Source organism: Ahaetulla prasina, chromosome 7 (genome assembly GCF_028640845.1).
Source record: "Ahaetulla prasina isolate Xishuangbanna chromosome 7, ASM2864084v1, whole genome shotgun sequence".
NCBI lineage: Eukaryota > Metazoa > Chordata > Lepidosauria > Squamata > Colubridae > Ahaetulla > Ahaetulla prasina.
In genome coordinates, this window is record NC_080545.1 from 77,491,502 (window position 1) to 77,512,518 (window position 21,017).

The window sequence follows — 21,017 nt, forward strand, 5'->3', positions numbered from 1 at the left end:
CCAGAGTCATGTTTAAAACAAAAACAAAAACAAAGCAAACAAGGTGCTTGTATGTAAAATCTGTATCTTAAGAAATATAGTTGGGAGTATACTATCATGGCCTAACAGAAAGAGAAACTGCACAACTTCTGAACACTAGAGCAGTGGCCCCCAACCTTTTGGGATCCTGGGCCCAGTTCCATGGAGAGAGGTTTTTTCCATGGACTGGAGGGAACATGGTTTTGCATGTTGTCTGCATCCTGCAGATGGGGCTTTGTTTGCATTGTCTGGTTTTTAGCATGAGACCAGGGATTGGGGACTCCTGCACTAGAACATATAGCCATATTACTAGTTATGTATGGGGGTTCACTAAAATCTAAACTTTCATGTTTTTGCTAGTAAATGTTTGCAGGCCCAAATATCCATCTACCACAGTGTAGTCTATGAACAGTAACTGAATTTAACAAGCTGAGAAAAGAGAAAACAGTTTTAGAATTGTTATTGATACAATTGTCCAATTGTTTGCCACATTTGTGGCAAATCAGTTTTCAGATGTTACGACTTTCAAGACCTCCTTCTCATATGTTTAAGCAGGTTATTGATAGTTTATATGTGCTAATAAATTAAGCGAATTAAGGTGAAGCTGCTTATCCCCCATTTTTGAAATAATTATAACTACTTCTATTATTTTGGGAATATAGTCTGATTTCAAGCTTTGCTGAAAATGAGAAATGGTAAAATCACCAAAATAAAAGGTTTCAGAAATAGAGATGGAATTAAGCAATACTTTTACCTTTATCTGAGTAAGCAAACAAAAAAGAAATTAAACACTTGAATGCAAAGATCAAAAACATAAGTAATACAGATTTTAATTTCCATATTATAAAGTACAGAAAGTGAAACCTATGGTCAAATACAAATTTAAACAAACCACTTGTCCTTCCAAACAGTAAATCAGTAAGCTACCTATAAAAACAAATTTTAAAATAAAATAGAAACAAAATAAATACTGTACATACACTTTCCCTGCCTGCAGGCAAAAATGGAATGGGAAATTTGAATAAATGGGGGGAGGGTGCTCTTAAAGCTGCAGCCTCCCATTTTCCAACCAAAAACTCCACATGGGAGTGTGTTTGTATAAAAAGGAGCAAAGAACACACAAATCTCTATTCAGAAAGACAGCTATTTCACCACACTGAAAAAATTGAGAATTTAGATTGACAGTAGAAAAAGGTATTGGGAAACAGACACATCAGCAAAACACTACTACAAAACTAGCAAATATAGCCAAGACTTATCCCCTTTTTGCAAATGTAATGAATATCTTAAAAATGCCAAAGCACTGGCAAAGTTAAACTTTTCCCAGCAGAAGTGATAATTCCTATTAATATAATCTCTTAAAGTGAATTATTTCATTCCCTTCTTACAGCAAGAAACTATTATGGCTTAAAATTTATATTCAAAGTTTTCTTCCAGGCAAAAATGCAGCTTTATCAGCAGCTGCATTTTGTAATCAGTGCTAATCTCATTACCATCCTGTTCTGCACAATACAATTGTTTTATTGTATACAGAACTTTGCTCTTTTGGGAAAAAATGGAGCTGCAGCTCTTAATCCAGTTTAAACTACCAAGTGTAAGGCCTTTAAATTCAATTTACATTTCTTTCACAAAATAAAATTGCCCTGGGTTTACCTGCTTAAGTCAATGAACAGATTTTTATGGTCTGGAAGTATGAATGCATGTTAGTATAAAAAAGTGAAAGGGGAGAGATGTTTCTGTTTGTTTATTGCGGCACAGAAATTGTGATCAAAGAGGCACTATGCAAGGAATTGTTTAGAAAGTAATGCCTCTCAATTTCCTTTCAGTTACCAGCTATAAAGTTGGCAAAATCTGGAAGAAAGACTGGAGTTGCTTTCCATCCTAATATCCCTAAGTTTAATAATGGAAATTCTGGTGAATCAAAGTAATCTGAAGTATATAAAAAACTTCAGTGAAATAATGTATCTTTAATTTGATTATGACATATGCTGTTACACTGAAGAACATTAATGTTAAGTATTTTAACTTTGACTGTGTTATTCAATCCTATCAAAATTATTTGAAATGCGTATATCAATGATTGCATAGGTAAATCTATCAGAGATCATTTGAAGCTACACTGCAGCCTGAATTCAGTAAGCAAAGACTATGGGACAATGAGAAATGTGGCTTAGAATGATGCTGCTAAAATTGCTGTTCTAACATTCTGTTTTCCTTCCGTCTTCATCATAATCCAAAACACTTTATTTTATTTTATTGGTTTAGGGAGGAAGAGATCTAAAGTAATTCTAACCTACAGCTGAAATACTTGCCTAATTATATAAAATAATCTTTCTCTGAATACAGATTCTACTGAGGATAGAGCAAACTTATACCAAATTTGGCTTAAATATCCTTTCTGCCCTCAAGAAAATAAAATAAGTAGGGGGCTACATAATTAAATTCAGACATCTGCTACAAATCTGGTGCAATGGTGAGTTGTATAAATGAAGCAATTAGCATACAAACAAGATTGCCCATTGTAATGTCATTGTATTACTAAAATATTTGCTTCTTTAAAACCATTAATTTTGATAGAGATATTTAACTTTGCCTTCCTCAAAACATGTAAAGTCTAAGAAATAGCCTAACTGAGGTGATTACAGAAGATTTGCTTCAAATTGTATTTGAAACATGAAAATCCAGAATTTTATCATCAGAATTTTTATTTTAGTAATCTAAGAAGATATATCTCTATACTCATAACAACAGAGAACAATTGATGGGGATAGGTATCTGGGAAGAAAATGAGAAAAATGGAATAGAAAATATAGTCTATCCGAAACCTACTCCTTCTCTCCCTCACTACCTCTTTTCTGCAGGTATGCATTTTAATGGTTCTCAGAGAAATCAGACCAGTTGTGACACTTATCAGTTATTCTAATCAATAAAGAATATATAATTTTAATGTATTTATCATTCAGTTAATTGAAGCCTCAATATTTTTCGCATAACAGATGATGCTAGAATATCACAGGAAGAAATAAACTTCTTAAAAAATATGGCTTATGAAAATTAGAACTAAATCAAAGCCAGGTTCTTTCTAACAGTTTTTCTGCCTAAAAGAAAAGACAGAATACAGTTTAAAACACATGAAAAATACACAGTACAAGCACATGTTTTAATGTACCGTAGCCCAGTTAGAAGATATGACTCTTGAAATTGATAAGTAAATCTCTTCTTTTTCTAAAAACCAATGTTGAGTTTTCACCCTGTAATGAATTCTCTTGGCAATAACAGCAGTCAAGACGTTCTTCCAGTCTTGTTTTTTCCTACATTTGACATTTGCATGCTAAGAAAACTGAAGAAGAAAGGAAGATCAAGAAAAACAGACTTATTTTCAAAACCTCATATATATCACAGGTTGGTATCTGTTTGATTTTTGGTCCTTTATTCTTCTGTTTCATTCAAGGTATTCTTAAATCTTTTTTATTTATTGTGACAGAGCTTTCTTCCTAATGGAAAGTGAAATCCATTATTACACAAATGTAATGTACTCATGCAACTTAACTTCCCTCTCTAATTTCCCCATCTGTTTTAGAAATTACCCTCAGCCCTCCAAAATGATTTGAAAGAGACCTGTTGCATGTGGGATACAGAATCAGCCTACTTTTCCTTAATAAAAAAATTACTTCTTCAGATTTCATTCTAGGAATATTAGCTTAAATTTTTGGCTATCACTCCCTCACAGTTATAGAAACAATCTACTCATTTAAATGGAACAGTGGCAGTCACTGAGGACTACAACCTTGAAATTTAGTTAAGTCCTAGTACCTGCAGTGACTAGTTTGATATGCAACAAAAATATAATTAGTTTAATTCAGATATGTTGCACACAAATGCAGAAAATACTGAGTACAAAACTGTAGAGCACAAAAAGGTCCTATTTCAGGACATCTAGATATGTTATTTTAGATAAGCCCAGAAGGCTGGGAAGTTTATTTAAGAAAGTCTAGCAGCTGAGTAGCTTTGGCCATGCTTTAACTCTTGATCAATAAGAAAACCAAACTACTAAAGCAGTATCCCTAATATTCTTGCTCTGGTACTGAATAGCCCTCTTAGTAAAGCGGTAGTCAAATGCTTTCCCATTTTTCCCCAGAAGAGCTTAAATATTCAACTTTATCTTACAAAAATATGATTTTTCATCTAGGTTATATACATGCATTTTAGAATCGGCATTTACTACCAGATCTTTGCCAAGCATGACATAAAGTATGTCATACTAAACTTCAAAAGCTATCAAACATATTTTACATATTTACAAAAATGACTTAAGACCTTAATCAGCTGGCATGTGTAGATAATCAAACAATACTCTGCCACTACAACAGTCTTTCTTCACAAAATGTATTTAAATGTCTATACTTAAAATCAATACCTGTAGTCCTACATGGGTGACGGCTATGGATTATTCTCCACACCATGGAAATAAAATAAGGGGAAGGGATAAAGCAAATGTTGCTTGCATTATGCTAATTTATAATCCAGAATAAATGGTGAAACAGGAAGAGGAAATGGAAGTAATGAAGGAAGACATTTCAATGCACTAAACTACCAGAGACTTTGTACTTTAGGAGTCAGTAAAAAAGCCATCCATGATGTTATATAGAAAGAACAGAATCTAAGGTATGATTTCTTGTCCTTAACTTAATAAATCATATAATATATCACGTCCATGTTTTAAATCTATTATCTCTATATCAAATGCTTGAGTTCAGAATAAACAATGCAGCTCTCTCCACTTGCAGACAGACATTAAAGACAAATAAACCTTCACATTTTGACATTTTAAAATTAAAATAATTCCCCCAAAAGGTTTCCAAATAAATAGCTTAAAATGAATTCAATCCTTGACAATATCTGACAAATAAATTACTGATTACCACTTTCATCACACTCTTCTGTTCATGAATTAGCTCAGACACTACCAAAGCATCAAAATGAGCCCTGAAAAACAGACCATTTTCCAATTCATAGTCTTTTCAAATATTTTCATTTCCCAAAAGTTATTGCTCAGCAGATGTGGCACAGTGAAAATGCAGCATTGGGTTTTTGTTCATCAGGCAATGTTCAAATAAGATACATGCATTCTGCTTCAAGCAGAGGAATAAAACAGAAGCTCCAGGCACTGTTACCCTCAATACTGGTCTATGTATGAAGAAGAGCAGAAGCAGCTACTACATCAAACTAAGTATCGTACATGACCATTTCGGTTCAGTTTTAGAATTTTCCCGAGCCGTTGTTTGGCAGTTGCCATTCCTTTCTTTGGACGCTTGCCTAAAAGAGGAAAGAAACACATATATTTATAAACATTATATTATAGTCCTTACATATAATTTCAAAACTTAAGAAAACAATCTCATGGAATCATAGAATTTAAAGTAGAGATCACCAGTCAGCCCCTTGCTCAATGTAATATCCACAATAGTATCTCTAATAGGTGAGCATCCAGACTGTTTGAAGAGCGCTAGAAAAAAAGAACTCACAACTTTATGTGGCAGTCTATTCCACTGGCTGACAGCTCATACTGCCAGGAGTTTCCCCATGTGGACATGTCCTGTCCTATCCTGTGTGAAAATTCTTATATCTGAAGATTGCTATTGTATCCCATACATCAGTGGGATCTGACCAAATCAAAGTAGAGTAAGGCAATTCCCTCCAATGATCTTGATTCTATGCTCTGATCCCCCAAGATAGCATTTGCTTTTTTAGTAGCTGCTTTACACTGGTGGTTCTGCCTTATATTTTTTATTCCATATATAGAACTTAACATTTCTCCTGGTTCAATTTCATCCTATTTGTTTTGTCCAAAGGCTCTAGCCTGTGTAGATCTTTTTGTCTAGATTTTTCTCTTTCATCTAAAGTATTAGTCATCCTCTTAGCTTTGAATGCTATGTAAGTGTTCCTCTCAACTCCTTCATCCAATAAGTACTAAAACTGCACTGCATAAAAACAACATAGGATCCAAGAAACAATTTTGTGGCACATGTTGAAATTAAAGCAGGCTAAATGAACACAGGTGACACAGACTTCTATCATCTAGTTGCATTTAGTCCTGACGTCATATAGCAAAGTCACCAAATACTCCTGTAGTAGTTCTAGCCAGCTGTTTATTTAATGGATTTATATACTATCAGCCAAGCTGGCCCATGGAACTTTGCAGTGACTCTATTACAAGTAGTAAAATGATAAAATATCTCATTCAGTTTTTATTGGTTGTTCTTGTGAGCTATCTAGCATCATTGTGTATAGGTCACAGATACCCATCTAAAATGTAATAAATAAATTAAATAAATAAATAACTTATTTAAAACATTATAAACCAACAAATGATTGATATATTCATATGTAGTATATGAAACATGATAATATTTTAAAAGTCTACACAGCAAAATTAAAATAGTGAATATAGTTTTTAAACTTCTAAAAAACCTTGCTGAAGAAGCAACAGGAAGGGTGGATGGGTATTGTAAATAATGGATGGATGAATGGATGGATGGATGGATGGAGGAAGGAAGAAAGGACTACCAGTAACTGTGGTTGTCAGGGAGGTTCTGTTCTCTTAGGTAGCTATGGCCAAAATAGTCATGGCAGCTAGGGAGGTTGCAGCTTCCAGCTTCAGAAAAGTGACTCTATTGTGAAGATAGTAAATTATCTCAGAACTGGGACAAAGAAGATGTAGGGATGAAGCCAGGGGCTAAGAATTTATTTCTAATTTATTTAGGAAATGTTCATTGAGACAGATTTGAACTGATGATTTTTCCAACATTATGCCAGTGTTTACATCATTAAAGAAATTTGCAATGTGATCGCTTTGAAGTTTGAGCATGATAAGAACTTTGTGTGAAAAAATATTGAAGTTGAAATTTTCAAATCACATTTGAATGGACAGAGGGATACACACTGAACCCATTTTCTGAATATTCACATTTTAAGATAAGCATGTGATACAAATGGCAACAGCAAGTAAATTGGTTGCCAAAAGAAAGAACACAGATGATTTCACTACCTTTTGTTGCCTGGTTGCTGATGGGGGGTGGATTTGATGCTGGCCGCTTGGTTGGATGAAGAGGTACAGTGGAGGCTTCACCATATGGTTGATCGGAGCTGAGACTGCTGTCACTTAATCTGCACTCCCCATCAATTAAGTTGCAGTCCCTCATACATTTGCTATGCTGAAAGTTTATTCCGTTATTTTGCACAGGATTCCTGTTTTCTTGAATTCTGTAACAGGTTTCAGATGCAACTTCTTTCTTAACATGTTTCTGAGTTTTACCTGTCTCCTATAGATGAAGAAAAGCATTTAAATCCATAACATTTTTAATAAAATATTGAATGTAGATTTGTAGATTTAACATTTAATTTAATGTTAATTAACATTAACATTAACATTAACAGCACCAACATTTAATTTAAGACATTTAATTTGATTGCTTGTAACTTGATTTATCTACCAAGTTATATCCTTGAAGGGTTATACAAACTAAATAAAATAGCTTATTTATTATATACAGTGATGCAAAAGACATGAAATTAGGAATACTAAACTCACATCTTTCAATAGATATTAAAATAAAACTATAACATTTAGTTACATATATTTTGACAGATACTGAACATTATTATAGTACATTTTCAGAGGTTTGCAAGCTATAATAAGAACAAATCGTTTATAACTATCTGAACTTATTTGTTATTTCATTACTTGCTATTAACACAACAGATCTCTAAAAATGGTTAAATCTCCTACTTCATACCTACATTTGCATCTACAAGTTAGTACTGTATACAACAATATAATACTGAGCACTGAGCCCTATTACAATCCCATTGAGCATTCTACAGCTAAAAAACATTGCAGAAACATCTCACTCTTTCAGTTAATGTAGCAAGATTCACAATTTGTACATTCATATAAACAGAAATGAATAATCTTATAATTTTCAATTATGCTCAGTTTGGCCAATCTCAGTGAAATATGAGAATTTTTAACCAAAGCATCTATAGATCAGAACCTTGGCTGGTGTAGAGACCCACATATTTTATGAGGGAAGAACTAAAGAGTTATAATCAGTGAATATGCAAAATGTGGCATACACTTATTTTAAAAAGTCAAATTTTTGAATATTCAATATACTGTATCTCACCTGAGGACTGATTTTAGAAACTGCATGTAATGGTGTAAGAAATACTGAAGCTCCCATTTCTTTTTCCTCTTTTATGTGCTTGCCTGTATGGAAATTTAAAATGTTCAGAAACATTTCAAGAATTCTGATTTTAAAAAAGAGAAGAATTCTTTCCCATTTTCTCTACAATGATAATAATTGTTATGATTCATAGAGTTTTGTTTACTCGATTTCTTATCCACAGTTCATATACAAGGAGTCCTCAACTTACTATAGTTCATTTACTGACTGTTCAAAGTTGCACTGAAAAAAGTGACTTATGACCATTTTTACACTCACAACCTTTGTAGTATCCCCATGATCATGTGATCAAAATTCAGATGATTGGCAACTGACCTATACTTATGACCATTGCTGTGTCCCAAAGTCATGTGATCACCTTTGGCAAGCTTTTGACAAGCAAAATCAATGAGGAACCCAGACTCACTTAACAACTATGTTACTAACTTATCAACTGTGGTGATTAACTTAACAACTGTGGCAAGAAAGGTCATAAAATGGGGCAAAACTCATTTAACGAATATCTCAATAGAAATTTTGGGCCCAACTGTGGTCGTACGTCAAGGACTACCTGTACTGTAATATACAGTAGTGCTTAAAGATTAAGAAACATTAAGAAATCCTTTTGAATTGTCAATAAATATGACCTAAAACATGACCTATTCTTTACATAAATTCTAAAACTAAATAAAGAGAAAATATAGAACTAGTGTTTAGAATATAACAAGGATCTGATTTAATGAACTATCCTAAGTGGCAAATACACCAGTCTTTTCTGATCAGCAGGCTAGGACTCCCCAAGTCAAATCATATATGTGAACCATGTTTGGACATTTGGAAGCCAAAATTATATCTGTTCTCATTGCATGAAGTCATTGGGATTTGGCTTTGTTTCATGTTCCATGCACTGAGATAAAGCTATTCTACATCTAGATGCTAAATCTGACCCTGGTTCAAGATGCCTAGACACACCGAAAGGTGCCACAGTTCCTCAAAGTTCATCTCAACTCCTCTGAACTAAAAGGAATGATCCTTATCACTTGCATACAGCATTCCCTATGCTAAAACTGGAATTGGCAGGAATGCATGGAGGGACTTTTTTGTTCACCACCACTGCAAAATGGAACTCTCCAACTTTCTATGGTTCCCCACAAAACTTCAGGCAGATTAATTTAGCCAATTTGCTGAAACATTGTATCCTGTATATATTCAGCCAACAGGTAAGGCAGATGTTTCTTGAACCAGAGGAATAAGTAATATATGTCTTTTTGCAGTCCCTTTGACCTTTGTCCTCTCTTTATTATTCATCGTCATGTCATGTGCTAAGCACACTGGGCTACAAGCATACTACACGGTTCACGGTCCTTACATTATTATTCATATAAGTGTTTATGGAGATACTGTTTGTGCAGATCATAATATGATGCCATTCAATCAGAGGAAAGCTTTTAATATAAGGTGAATTGGTCTCATCTCCAACAGACTAATTGAAAGAATTTATTCCTCTAGAGACCAAGCCCTTGAATTTAATTATTCTGAAAAGGCGTTCCCCAGCCCAACATGTTTGTATCCATGGCAATACAGACCTTACAAGATTCTCTCAAGGGCATTCACCAATACAAGTTGGCTGCCACCACCCCTACTGCAAGGAATTAAATGTGACATTAATGCACTCCCTTTCTTTTAAAGAAAGAAGAAACCGGGGTATTGTCCTTGCATACAATCATACCAAGTCCTGAACTACAGTCATCATATGCTGCATCTTTATCTGGGCTGTAAGTGAATGCTACATATTAACACTTCCTGAATTACAATCTGGATCATTAGTCTGCACTCTTGAAACAGGAAAGCCTTTTCCCACTAAGTGCCTATTATGATTCTTAGAGAACTTTTCTCCCTACTGACCACAAATGCATAGTCACAAACACAAACACTGAAGAAAAGTCTGATCAATAGTCCTGATTGCTTCTACCACAGGAAAAGTTTTGTCTGTCTTTCTCCCTGAGTTCTTAAGTACCGTACCCAACCAATGATGTCTGTGAAGACTTTTTAAGAGTCAAGGAATGGCTGAATGGAACAATTCTGAATTGAAAGTCCTCCTTCCTGTAAATAAAACTGAAACATCTGGAGGATATATGATGGTTTGATTTGGACAGATCTAATGATGCAAGGGAATTATTCAGAAGGATTATTTTTCCTATAGATATCATAGTTTCTATTCTGAATAATCAATGGCTGATTATTTTCCTCCTGGCCACAGTTGCCACCTGCTTTTTCAACAGAGGTTGTGACTCCAATAGCACCTACAAATTGCACAGAAGACTCAAATGAGGAAATGCAACCTTCACTGAAGTCTAGCAGCAAAATAAGCCAGAACCACAAGGGCAAATTTTTTTTTAAAATGCCATTTAGTCTTTTAAAGATAGAGCCCAAATCTGTTCTGCCTCTTCTAAAGTCACAGATCTTCTAAATACTGAGCTGGGATTTTAATGGCATCGCTCAGTTGGCCTAAGGTAAAGTTGCACAAGAGGATATTAATGATACTGTTGAAGACCAAAATTGGAATAGATATATGACCCCAAATTAAACAGATTATTGGCTTTCAGAATGTGCTGAATTGTTTCCTTTTCACTTAGAAGTACTGGAGCCTGGTCAAAAGACACAGACTTAGAATAAACAATGTTGAACTCAGACTTTGAGAACCAGGATGGAATTCATATAAAATCCACAACTAATTACCTCAAGCTTTTGTAGCTAGCGCAATATCATTTTATAAATGGAAACTATTTTGTTTCTTTTATTGTTAAATGGGAGTTACAAAAACCTTACTGATCCATTGCAAACCACTAGGTTACAATTTATCTTCATGCCACCCTGAAATATCCAGCAACAGGACAACTTACCATATTCTGGTTTATAACTCTGAGAAGACATTTTATCTTTATGCCTATTTTTGGAATAGCTTCTGTGATCTGGAACAAAGCTTCTTCGGTCAGTGCTGTCTGTGGTCTGAGTATGACTTGGTAAACAAGTGGTATAGTGCAATCCTGCCATTGACAGCATGCCCTGAATAGCTTCTTCCTCCATACTTGTCGAGGTAGGACATTCCCTAAAAAAAAGGGAAGAGCAGAAGTACAGCTACATACATACATACATGTGTGTTGTGTATTCCTGTTCAGTGTCATTATGTCCAAATTATCTCCAATAATTTTGTACTATAGATCTCCTATATAATTACTCACATTTTATTTGCATTTTCATTTCTAGATGGCTTCTCTGTGATTTGAAACAGGTCCTTTGTTACTTTATTTTCCTCTTTAAAATTTGAAGTTACTTCTTGTTTTTCATCATCTCCTGAGCTTTCTGATTCCTCTAGTGAGGAGTCCTTTTGCTGGAGGGAGAGAAAATTATTTACGCATTCCACTGACTTAAATATAATCAGTGATTTAAACTGCAGTTGAGTCATCAGAAAGATAAGTAATAAGGGTTTTTTTTCATTCAAATAATACTGTAGTGAATGTGAATAGATTGCTGAAATGCCTTGGTGTGAAATCCTAGCTTTAACACTGTTATTTGAAACAAACCATTCAAGAGTAGTCCACAATTTAAGAATCTTCTTGAACACACTGTTCTTGATCAAACAGGTGACAGCTGTGGCCTAGAGGCTCTTTTCCCAGCTTCATTTGGTACACCAGTTCTGCTCTTTTTTTGATCAGAAGACCCTTAGGACAATTGTGGCTTGACTACTGCAATACACGCTATGTGAAGCTGCCCTTGAAATCAACTCAAAAGTTCCAATAGGTCCAGATTCAATAGCACAAACAGCAATAGGCATGGCTCTATATTTTCATGTGACACATTTTTTTAAATTGCATTGGTTACCTCTACGAGTCCAGGTGGGATCACAGGTACCAATCCTACAAATAGGACATATAAAGCCCTACATGGCACAGAGCCAGGTTATTGGTGGGACTACCTATCTTCTATAGTTTCTGCCTTGCCAGTTGGTGCTGATAGACTAGACATGCTCCAGACCTCTTCAGTTAAATAGTGCTGTTTATCAGGATCCAGGAAGCATGCCTTCTCTGTCACAGCATTTACCCTCTGCAATGAGATCTCCTCTGAAATCCATATGGCTTTCACCTTGTTAGTATTTCATATGGTCTTGAAAAACGTCTCCCAAATCAGATGCCTGGAGTACTTTGTTAGATGTATTTTTGCCTATGATTTTGCAGTAAGAGATTGAATAGCATATTATTTTATATTTTTATTGCTTGATGTATTGTGATCTATTTAGTCAATTTGGAGTTGGCAAGTCCTAAATTTCAATAAATGAATATAAAGGTCAAGTATGATAAGATAAAATAAGATAAGATAAAATAAGATAAAAATATCCCCATGTACATGAGTAATCCATATTGAATAACAGTTGGGGAGTGGAGTAACTTGCAATTTGTGAATGGACTTAATTAAAGAGAGCATCCATCCATTACAGACCCTCAATTTTTATTCAATATGGATTAGTCATATTTTAAATCATGGTCACATGTTACAATCAGTCAAGAATCAAGAACATTGAACAGGAAGGAAACCATTTACAGGGGGGGGGAAAGCAGAAGCTTAGACTCAGGGGAAAAACACAAAGATTATTTTGTAAAACTCCTAATATTGTATATATTGTATTCAGTCTAACTCACTCATCTTTTAGCTAATCTTCATTTTTGTAATCATACACGGAAGTCTTCTTCACTATTTTTTCCATACTTCATTTGAAAGTAAAAATTCTTTACCTGGTTAGTGCAATCAGGTTCAGATTCTTCTGAATCAGAAATATCAGAATACTCTGAGCTGCCATTCCTGAGTTCTGATTTCACACTTTCAAAAAACACTGGAAACAAAAAGAGGGACATTAGATTTTTCATTATATACATTATCTTCTCTTTTCTTTTTCTGCCAATCTGTTAATCCCACAACAGTTCACTGCTTAGAAGCAAATAGTATTTGGTGTCAGAACAATAATAAACTGCAGTGCTTAAATTTCGTTTCTAATTTTCTCTCTTTGAATGAATTCACATATCTATTATGAGTTAGTATTTAGAAACACCATCTCTGCCTAGGTTTAGGTAAAATGTAAAAATCTTAACTTTTGCTTATGTTCTAATAGATTTTTAAACTCTACAGATTTGTGTTTAGAATTCTTGGTTTTCACTGGTGGTACCCATTTTAGAATTAAAATGATGAGAATAAATATTAAATTGTTTTGAAATCCTAAATAATTTAAATCTAAAAATTCAAAATAGCTCCTTTAAAACATTTGCAGCATTTAATATAGTATATTTCTAATAAATAAACGGACAGTCTTGTTCAGCATATGTAAAAAAGTATAAGTCAGATATAACAAAATCAATGTTTATTTGGTATATGAAAGAAAATGTTCCCCTGTTTAATATGTGAAAAAGTATTAAAAATGTATCCCTCCTTCTTTTGTGGCATTATCAATGGCAGTGAAGCTAGCGTGATTATGAAGTCACATCTATCAATAATATATATAGCAACTGGATATATAAAAATAAAGGAAGAAAAAGTATGAATTACTAATTCAAGAAAAAATAGACATACTATTCAGTGGTTTCTGTGTATCCGCATGGCCATCTGCCTCTGGGCACTTTGGCTCTTCTGTCTTAATAGTTCTTTTCTTCTCATCCTCATCTTCACTGTCTGCTGTGTATAGACTTGGATCTCTGAAGGGATGCCGCTCATCTCTGTCACAAAATAATCAGTTGTAAAGGATTTTTTACACTGGATTTTTCCCTTATCTTTTAAAAGAGTAATATCTAATGTTCACTATAAATAGTAAAAACTCTAAACTAAAAATCAATTTAAATATTTTCTCCTTTATCAAGTCATATTGTGTTTTTATTGATGAATTCCTGAAGAAAATGCAGAATTGTTAGGGATTTTTTTTCTTTTATAAAAGGTTGATTTAAGTCCTTTTAAATCACTTTAAAGCACTACCATATCAGTAACATTAGTATTCACACTTGATACAAGTGTTATCAGAACTGTTATGTACGTCTTCTGTGAGCCAATATTTTTTCTGAACACAGCACTCCCTACAGCAAAAACTAGCTTGATTTAGCTTCCCTTTTATAACCAAATCTGCACAGTACTTCCTGGAGTGTTACTGATTCCAAGCCAAAGTTCATTAATAGAGAATCAGGGTCCTCCACAAACCTGAATCTGGCCTTACAAGTTAACAGCACATTTCCTGTCCCAAATTCTTTCCTTTCAAAAAGTTACATATAACTATATCCATTTCTCAGTCTCAATCGATCAATTGAAAAGTGAACAGAATTGGCAAAATTCATTAAAGCAAAAGTCATGTAACATTTGTTTCTTACCTAATTATTCTTCCATTTGACAACAAAAGCCGTAAATCATTGTCTTTTGTCCTCCATTCTGGAACAGTGGAAGATGGTTGAAGTGGCTTGTTAAACCTTCCATTCAATTTATAATTTGCTGTGTCCTAAAGCAAGAAACAAAACAAGATTCCATTTTAAAAAGCTCTGTGTAATCCACATTAGCAGTGATGCAAAGTTTGTCTATAAGCAAAAGAAGAAATAATGCATTATTAATAATAACTATAACACAGGTTTATATGTACAAATTATCATGCCCAAATAGGAAATTATTAAATTCTGTACTTCATAATACCTGATCCTACTTCCATTCTTTGGATTAATGAGGTTTAGCACACATAATTATATATATTGCATCAACACGTCAAGAAGGATATTGAATAGGTTGAAGTAAGACTAATATGCTCAAGTGGAGGTTGCTGGCAGATAGCAATAAGCTGTGAGAATGTGGAGAGACACAGAGTCCGGCCCATTTGTTGATCTGTCAATTAAATGCACAGAAAGTGATTTGTTTCTGGCCAACGATGAAGCCAAAAAGGCACCCTCATTTTGGGAGTTTAGTTTGATATGAACACGAAATAAAGAAATAAAACATGTGAAGAAGATAGCTGACATAAGTACAGCTGGAATTGATGACCTCTAGCATTATTGTACAACGTGGAACTATAAAAACAACTTTAAGAACTCACATACAGAAAATATTACCATAGCAAAACTTGATCTAGATATCAGTCTTTCATTATTTTCTTAGTATCCTAACAGTAAGCAATAATATCAAACAATGGTGGTATACTGCGGTATCAGAGATGGAGCTGGAAACTTATAATCTTTAATACTAAACTCTTATATTTCTTTTAATCTACATTTGTTAAATTATTTGAGCTGATGTGTTATGTAAGCACACAATATTTTAGCAGCAATAAATTACAATCATATCACAGTATTTTGTACCCAGCCTTTTTGTATTTTATTTCATTCTAACTTGTACTATATATACAGTAATATATACTGTTGTGACAAAATAAATAAATAAATAAATAAATAAATAAATAAATAAATAAATAAATAAATAAATAAATAAATAAATAAATAAATAAAAGTAATACTTGCCTCTTCCCATGGGGACATTTCTAATCTCTTAAGAACTTCCCTCGTGTGGAGCTCCAGAATGTCCAGATTAGAAGGTGTTTTGATAGACTGATCTCGTAGCTTCCTTGCTCTTCTTCTGGAATGATGAATGGAGGCCAATTCACTTGATGACCGTGAAACTTGACACACACCAGTTCCCTGAGTTTTCGTTGGTTTGTTGTTCTCTTCCTTTAAGTAAAATAAAGCCATTTAGAACAGATCATTTTTACAATTTTACATTCAGATAACAATGTACCAAGATAAGAAGGGAAAGATATTGGAAAGGGCTATTCCTTCCTCTTCTTTCACTGTAACAGTGGACAATCATTCCAGCAGCAGTGCTCCGAGAGGAAGGGCAAGATACAATTGTGGAGCCCTTGAAAATCCAGAGGAAAATATCCTGGCACGTCCTGTATCATATCTTGCCCAGTATAACTCTTATCTCAACCCAAATGAAGCCTCTGGATGCCAAAAGGATATCCCTACTGTAATGTGTCTTCTTGTAAAACAGCATTTTTGAGACTGTATGCAGTATGAAATAATAGAAAATTTAACAATCCAGCTCATTAAACTAATTTCCATTTGATTCAAACCATTATTCAATCCCACCCTAATTGTTTCCCTATAAAATGATGCAAATTTCCACCATCACAATTAAATGTCTTTTATTCATACCTCTACAGATCGAATTACTTTAGAAAGTTGCTTAATTAGCTGTCCAGGCCTAATATTGTCTGGAATTTCAAAGGCATGTTCTGTTACAAGCTGTAAGCAAAATAAAAGAAAATCAGCTAAATTCTAAATATAAATGAAAAATGCTACTGCATTATGAAAAGTAAAAATGCTACTGCATTTTTAAAGGTAAAACTTACATCTTTTTTCATCCATAGCTTTAAAGCAGTAAGTAAAGCTTTCACTCCTTGTATTAAGAATGTTTGGGGCTGAAAACCATCTTCCTTAAGCTCTAGAAATGAGAATTTAAGATTAGGTTAATATTGTTTCAGTAATGTTCCATCAAGCAATATCTACTGTATCTCAGCCTTTGGTAAAATCTGACCAAAATATTTAAAATTATTATGAAAATAAAATGGGATAAAATAAAATAAAAAATAAAAAAATTTTGCATCAATGCAGGTTATTCAAACATGGAGTAAAACCAGAAATGTACTGCAATTAAAGCATAAAGTACCTTCAAACTACAGAGGAAGGACAGAGCTCTTATTGCAAACAGATGAAGATTATTTAAATGTAATGTATCAACAGTTATCTTAAAAACTGAACAGCAATTCCTTTCCTTCTCAATTGCTTTAAATGGGATATTCCAGAACTGCATGCTTCAGAAGTTTGGTACCTTCTGTGAAATTTTCATACTATACATAGCCATTAAATTTTAATTCCCGTTTCCATATAATGATAAACTGATGCAATGCTTATATACACAGTGTTAAATGGCTATGTTGTTACAATTACACCTGCTATTTATTATTATAGCCCAAACAGAATTCCTGACTTGTTTTCTTATCAACACAGATTAAAAAGAAACAATAACAAATCGGCACATTTTCAAGAGCCAGCATTAGAAGAATTAGGTACTGAAAGATTCTTTTAAAACCCCTACATAATAGCTTAGTATTCAATGTATAAATGATCTAATCTGCCATTAACTCAAGACTGTAATCAGGAGAAGAGTTGATAACTGTTTTACTTTAATAACTCAAACAATACTGAAGGGTTATTTGTGGCCCCTTAAAATGAAAAACATATTAAACCATAACTGCATGTGCAGCTCTATCTGCATTTCATACAATATACAGTTCATAAAAGCTTATGCAAATTGGTTAATATAGCATAAAATTTTGTTGTTTTTTATGCAACAAATAGTTAGCTCTCCAGAAATTACAGCAGTGAGTAAATACAGATGTTCCATTTCATTAGTTAGATAACGCTACTGATGTGAATGAGCCCCTATTCTCAGTAGATTCCAGTTCTTTGGCACCGGCTGACAGAAAGAACATAGGACCAATTTGTTTCACCTGCAAATGAAAATGCTTCTCAATTTGGTTTTTAAATTGAACTTAAATTGGGCATGGCTGTCTGGTTCATTTCTGAAAAACAGATGGTAGCCAGAATCATTGTTTAGAAATTTACATGCTTGCAAGGGTATCTCTTCCATACCATAGTAAAAAACAATTTTGGTTTAGAAGTAAATTTGATACAAGACTTCCTATTATTCTTTCTTTTTGATGTTCAATTTATTTTGTTTTTACCCACACTGCTGCTATCTTGATATTAACCCTGGTGAAACAAACCAGATATCTGAAGTTTTCCTTACTTTTTCTCAGCAACTTGAATTTATGATTAATACATTTACTATTTGAAGTATATTATTGTTGTTCATTTTATTTACACATGCTACCAGATCATTCTGAAAGTACTGTTAACTATCAGAACTTTCCCAAGGATCTAGGACAGTTAAGATACCATTGTAAGATTATGGTATGCTTTGTAGTGATCATCTTCATTCAGATCTTTTTTCCATAGGGCATCTTGATTCCTTATGTTTTTACTATTTTTTTCCATTTTTTTAATTTCTTTTTGTCACAACAGTATACACAAACAATTGTCATAGATAAAACAACATGTCTTGAAGAAAATATATATATATATGAGTAAAAAATATGCATCAACTATATTAATTTAATATAATGAAGGGAACAATAGGACAGGAACGGTAGGCACTATTGTGCTCTTATGCACGCCCCTTATAGTCCTCTTAGGAATGGGGTGAGGTCAATAGTAGACAGTTTTTGGTTGAAGATTTTGGGATTTTGAGTAGAGACTATGGAGTCAGGTAATGAATCAATATGGAGTCAGGTAATGAATGAGATGGTGTGCCTGCCACATTTTGTCCAGTCGAAATTCCACTGCAATATCTTGGCTGTTTATTAGGACAGTGTTGAGCAGAAACTTTATTTCAGACAACGTTTTACCATACAGCTTTAGGTTGTCCACGTAAAGGAAATGGGATAATGTGGTAGATGTTTTTGATGTCTGATAGCCATGGCCTAAGTTATTCAATATTGTTGGCAAAGTAATCAGTGCCATGACAAAGGAGATAGTGAGTTTCCTTGAAAGATTCCTTTCTTGATATTAAACTCTCCCAGTCTATCACTATTGACCAGGAACCATTTTTCCATTGTGCCATTGATCCTCGTTATAAATCTTCTGATGTTTCTATTGACTCCTTCAAGGCGCTTGATTATCCAATCATGTGGCAGGGAGTTGAATGCCTTTTTTAATCACTCTATGCTACATTCAGGTTGGTCTTCTTTCTCTTGCAGTTTTCCAGAATCATCTTGTCAATTAGAAATTGATTTTTTGTTCCTATGCTCCTGGGTCAGTTTCAATTCTTCTACTTCTTTAGTTAGAAAGCTCTGTTCTTTCTAAGGTAGAGGAGAGGGTACCTGGTTTTGGAATGAAAACAATTAAATAGCAGTGCTGACTTCCTCTAACGTCAACTCCCCCTGGTTTGCCTCTACAGTCTGAGCTGCTTCTTGCAAGGCTTTCTTTGCCCTTGGTAGACCTTTGCAATTCTTCCAATTCTGCTTCCATGAATACTTTTATTTTGTATTATAAATCAATGCTGACTTGTTAGCCTCTGTTCTGTTATTTCTGATTCTGGATATTGCTCTTTTTAGAACTGTGCATTCATTTCAAGTATTTTCTTCTTGTTGGGCTTGATCTATAACAACAGATTGTTATTTCTTTATGTTCTATCTCAGTATGTTTGTGACAGGTAAACATCTTTCCTTCTAATAGTTCTGCAGCTGCTGGCTCTAGTTGCTCAGCCAACAGTCTTGAGTTCTGCAACCTCTCCAAATGTTCAGGAACTCTTAACACCTAGTGCAGTCCTTGTTGACCTAAGTGATAACTGAGCTAGTATGAGTTTCTGTAAATTACATCTCACAATATTGTTTATGGGAGAAACACTCTTTGTCTGACTCTCAAGAGACCTGTCCAGAATAGTTGAACCTCTGGCATAGCTCTCATCCTCCTCAGTACATACAAGCCCCACAACCATGCCAAGTTTTATTATTATTACTATCATCAACATGGAAAAGCCAAAGAAATTGGTTAGAACTCTAAATCATGCATGGGCAATCCTGCAGCTATGTGAAGCCATCTGTGCAGCCATCTGTGCCAGCACTATGGGTGTACAAATCACTAAAATTGTGCATCGTAGGATAATCTGCAGGGATAGCTATTCCACAGAGTATCTTCACTGTGAATCATGTGCTAGCCAAACTGCTACCTGGCAAGCTTGGGGATCAGGATTTACATAGTTATAACAGCATAATCAATCCTTCCAGAAAGAGAGTGGTGTAGAAGAGGTGAAAATGAGTAGGTACTTAAGAAAAAAATAGTGGGAATTAAACAGCAGTCAGTTTAGAGTGGAAAAATATTTATTTTCATATCCATAAAATTGTACTCGGCATCATTATTTGAAGACATATCCCAAAAGGGAGGAAAGGGAATGCATTTATTTCCTTTGTCAAAGCCTTTGAATATTGAAAAGGATGATATATGAAGGCTTGCTACTATTTGTTCAAGTGCAAACATTTAAATTAGTATAGCTTGCATAATATTTTAAGACTGAATAAACTGGCTACCCTGATTTTTCTTAATTGCAAAGTATAAATAACTTGGTTCTCTGGCTATGATGTGCTCACAGATTCACTAAATCATTGTAAAAAAAGCCTACTCTCAAATCCTTCTTAAAATATTAAATTAGTTAGTTACCTTTCAAAGTTTCCATTAGGTTTTTGGCCACAAACCAACAGATGGCTTCAAAGAAAGGAAATTTGAAAAGATCGGGAGTTTTTAGTCTTTTCTCCATTTCATAACACCTAAATAAACAATTCAGAAGGATTATTTTATATAAATATGCAATCACTGTTCAATTTGTTCACGATGTGTAGCAAAATAAAATATTCCCTAACAACGAAAATTTACTAAAATACCTGGTGAAGTGTAGTAAACCGTGCTTGACAAGTTTTTCATGTTCTAGGATTAAAAGTTCCATCCACTGCATTCAGATATATGAATATATTTTTATAAATTCCATGAATTCAACCATCAAGAGACAGATGTTTGCTATTAGAAGTAGTCCTTGTCTGTTGACCAATGATTTAATGACTGTTCATAGTTACAATAGCCCCGGAAGTGC

General features: G+C 34.0%; 1 protein-coding gene across 3 annotated transcripts in view; it reads right to left on the bottom strand.

Moving 5' to 3' along the window:
* Window positions 1–828: 828 nt before the first annotated feature.
* KDM7A (lysine demethylase 7A) overlaps window positions 829–21,017 on the bottom strand; it is a 51,771-nt gene continuing 31,582 nt past the window's right edge. For all 3 annotated transcript variants that reach the window (XM_058191244.1, XM_058191245.1, XM_058191246.1), the window contains 12 exons: window positions 20,591–20,697; window positions 16,663–16,754; window positions 16,466–16,555; window positions 15,773–15,979; window positions 14,645–14,769; window positions 13,863–14,005; window positions 13,034–13,131; window positions 11,486–11,634; window positions 11,147–11,352; window positions 8,205–8,287; window positions 7,067–7,340; window positions 829–5,334 (listed from right to left, as the gene is read on the bottom strand). In XM_058191244.1, coding sequence (XP_058047227.1) covers window positions 5,240–5,334; window positions 7,067–7,340; window positions 8,205–8,287; window positions 11,147–11,352; window positions 11,486–11,634; window positions 13,034–13,131; window positions 13,863–14,005; window positions 14,645–14,769; window positions 15,773–15,979; window positions 16,466–16,555; window positions 16,663–16,754; window positions 20,591–20,697 — 1,669 coding nt within the window. In that variant the 3' untranslated portion in view covers window positions 829–5,239. The remainder of the gene's footprint in view (window positions 5,335–7,066; window positions 7,341–8,204; window positions 8,288–11,146; window positions 11,353–11,485; window positions 11,635–13,033; window positions 13,132–13,862; window positions 14,006–14,644; window positions 14,770–15,772; window positions 15,980–16,465; window positions 16,556–16,662; window positions 16,755–20,590; window positions 20,698–21,017) is intronic.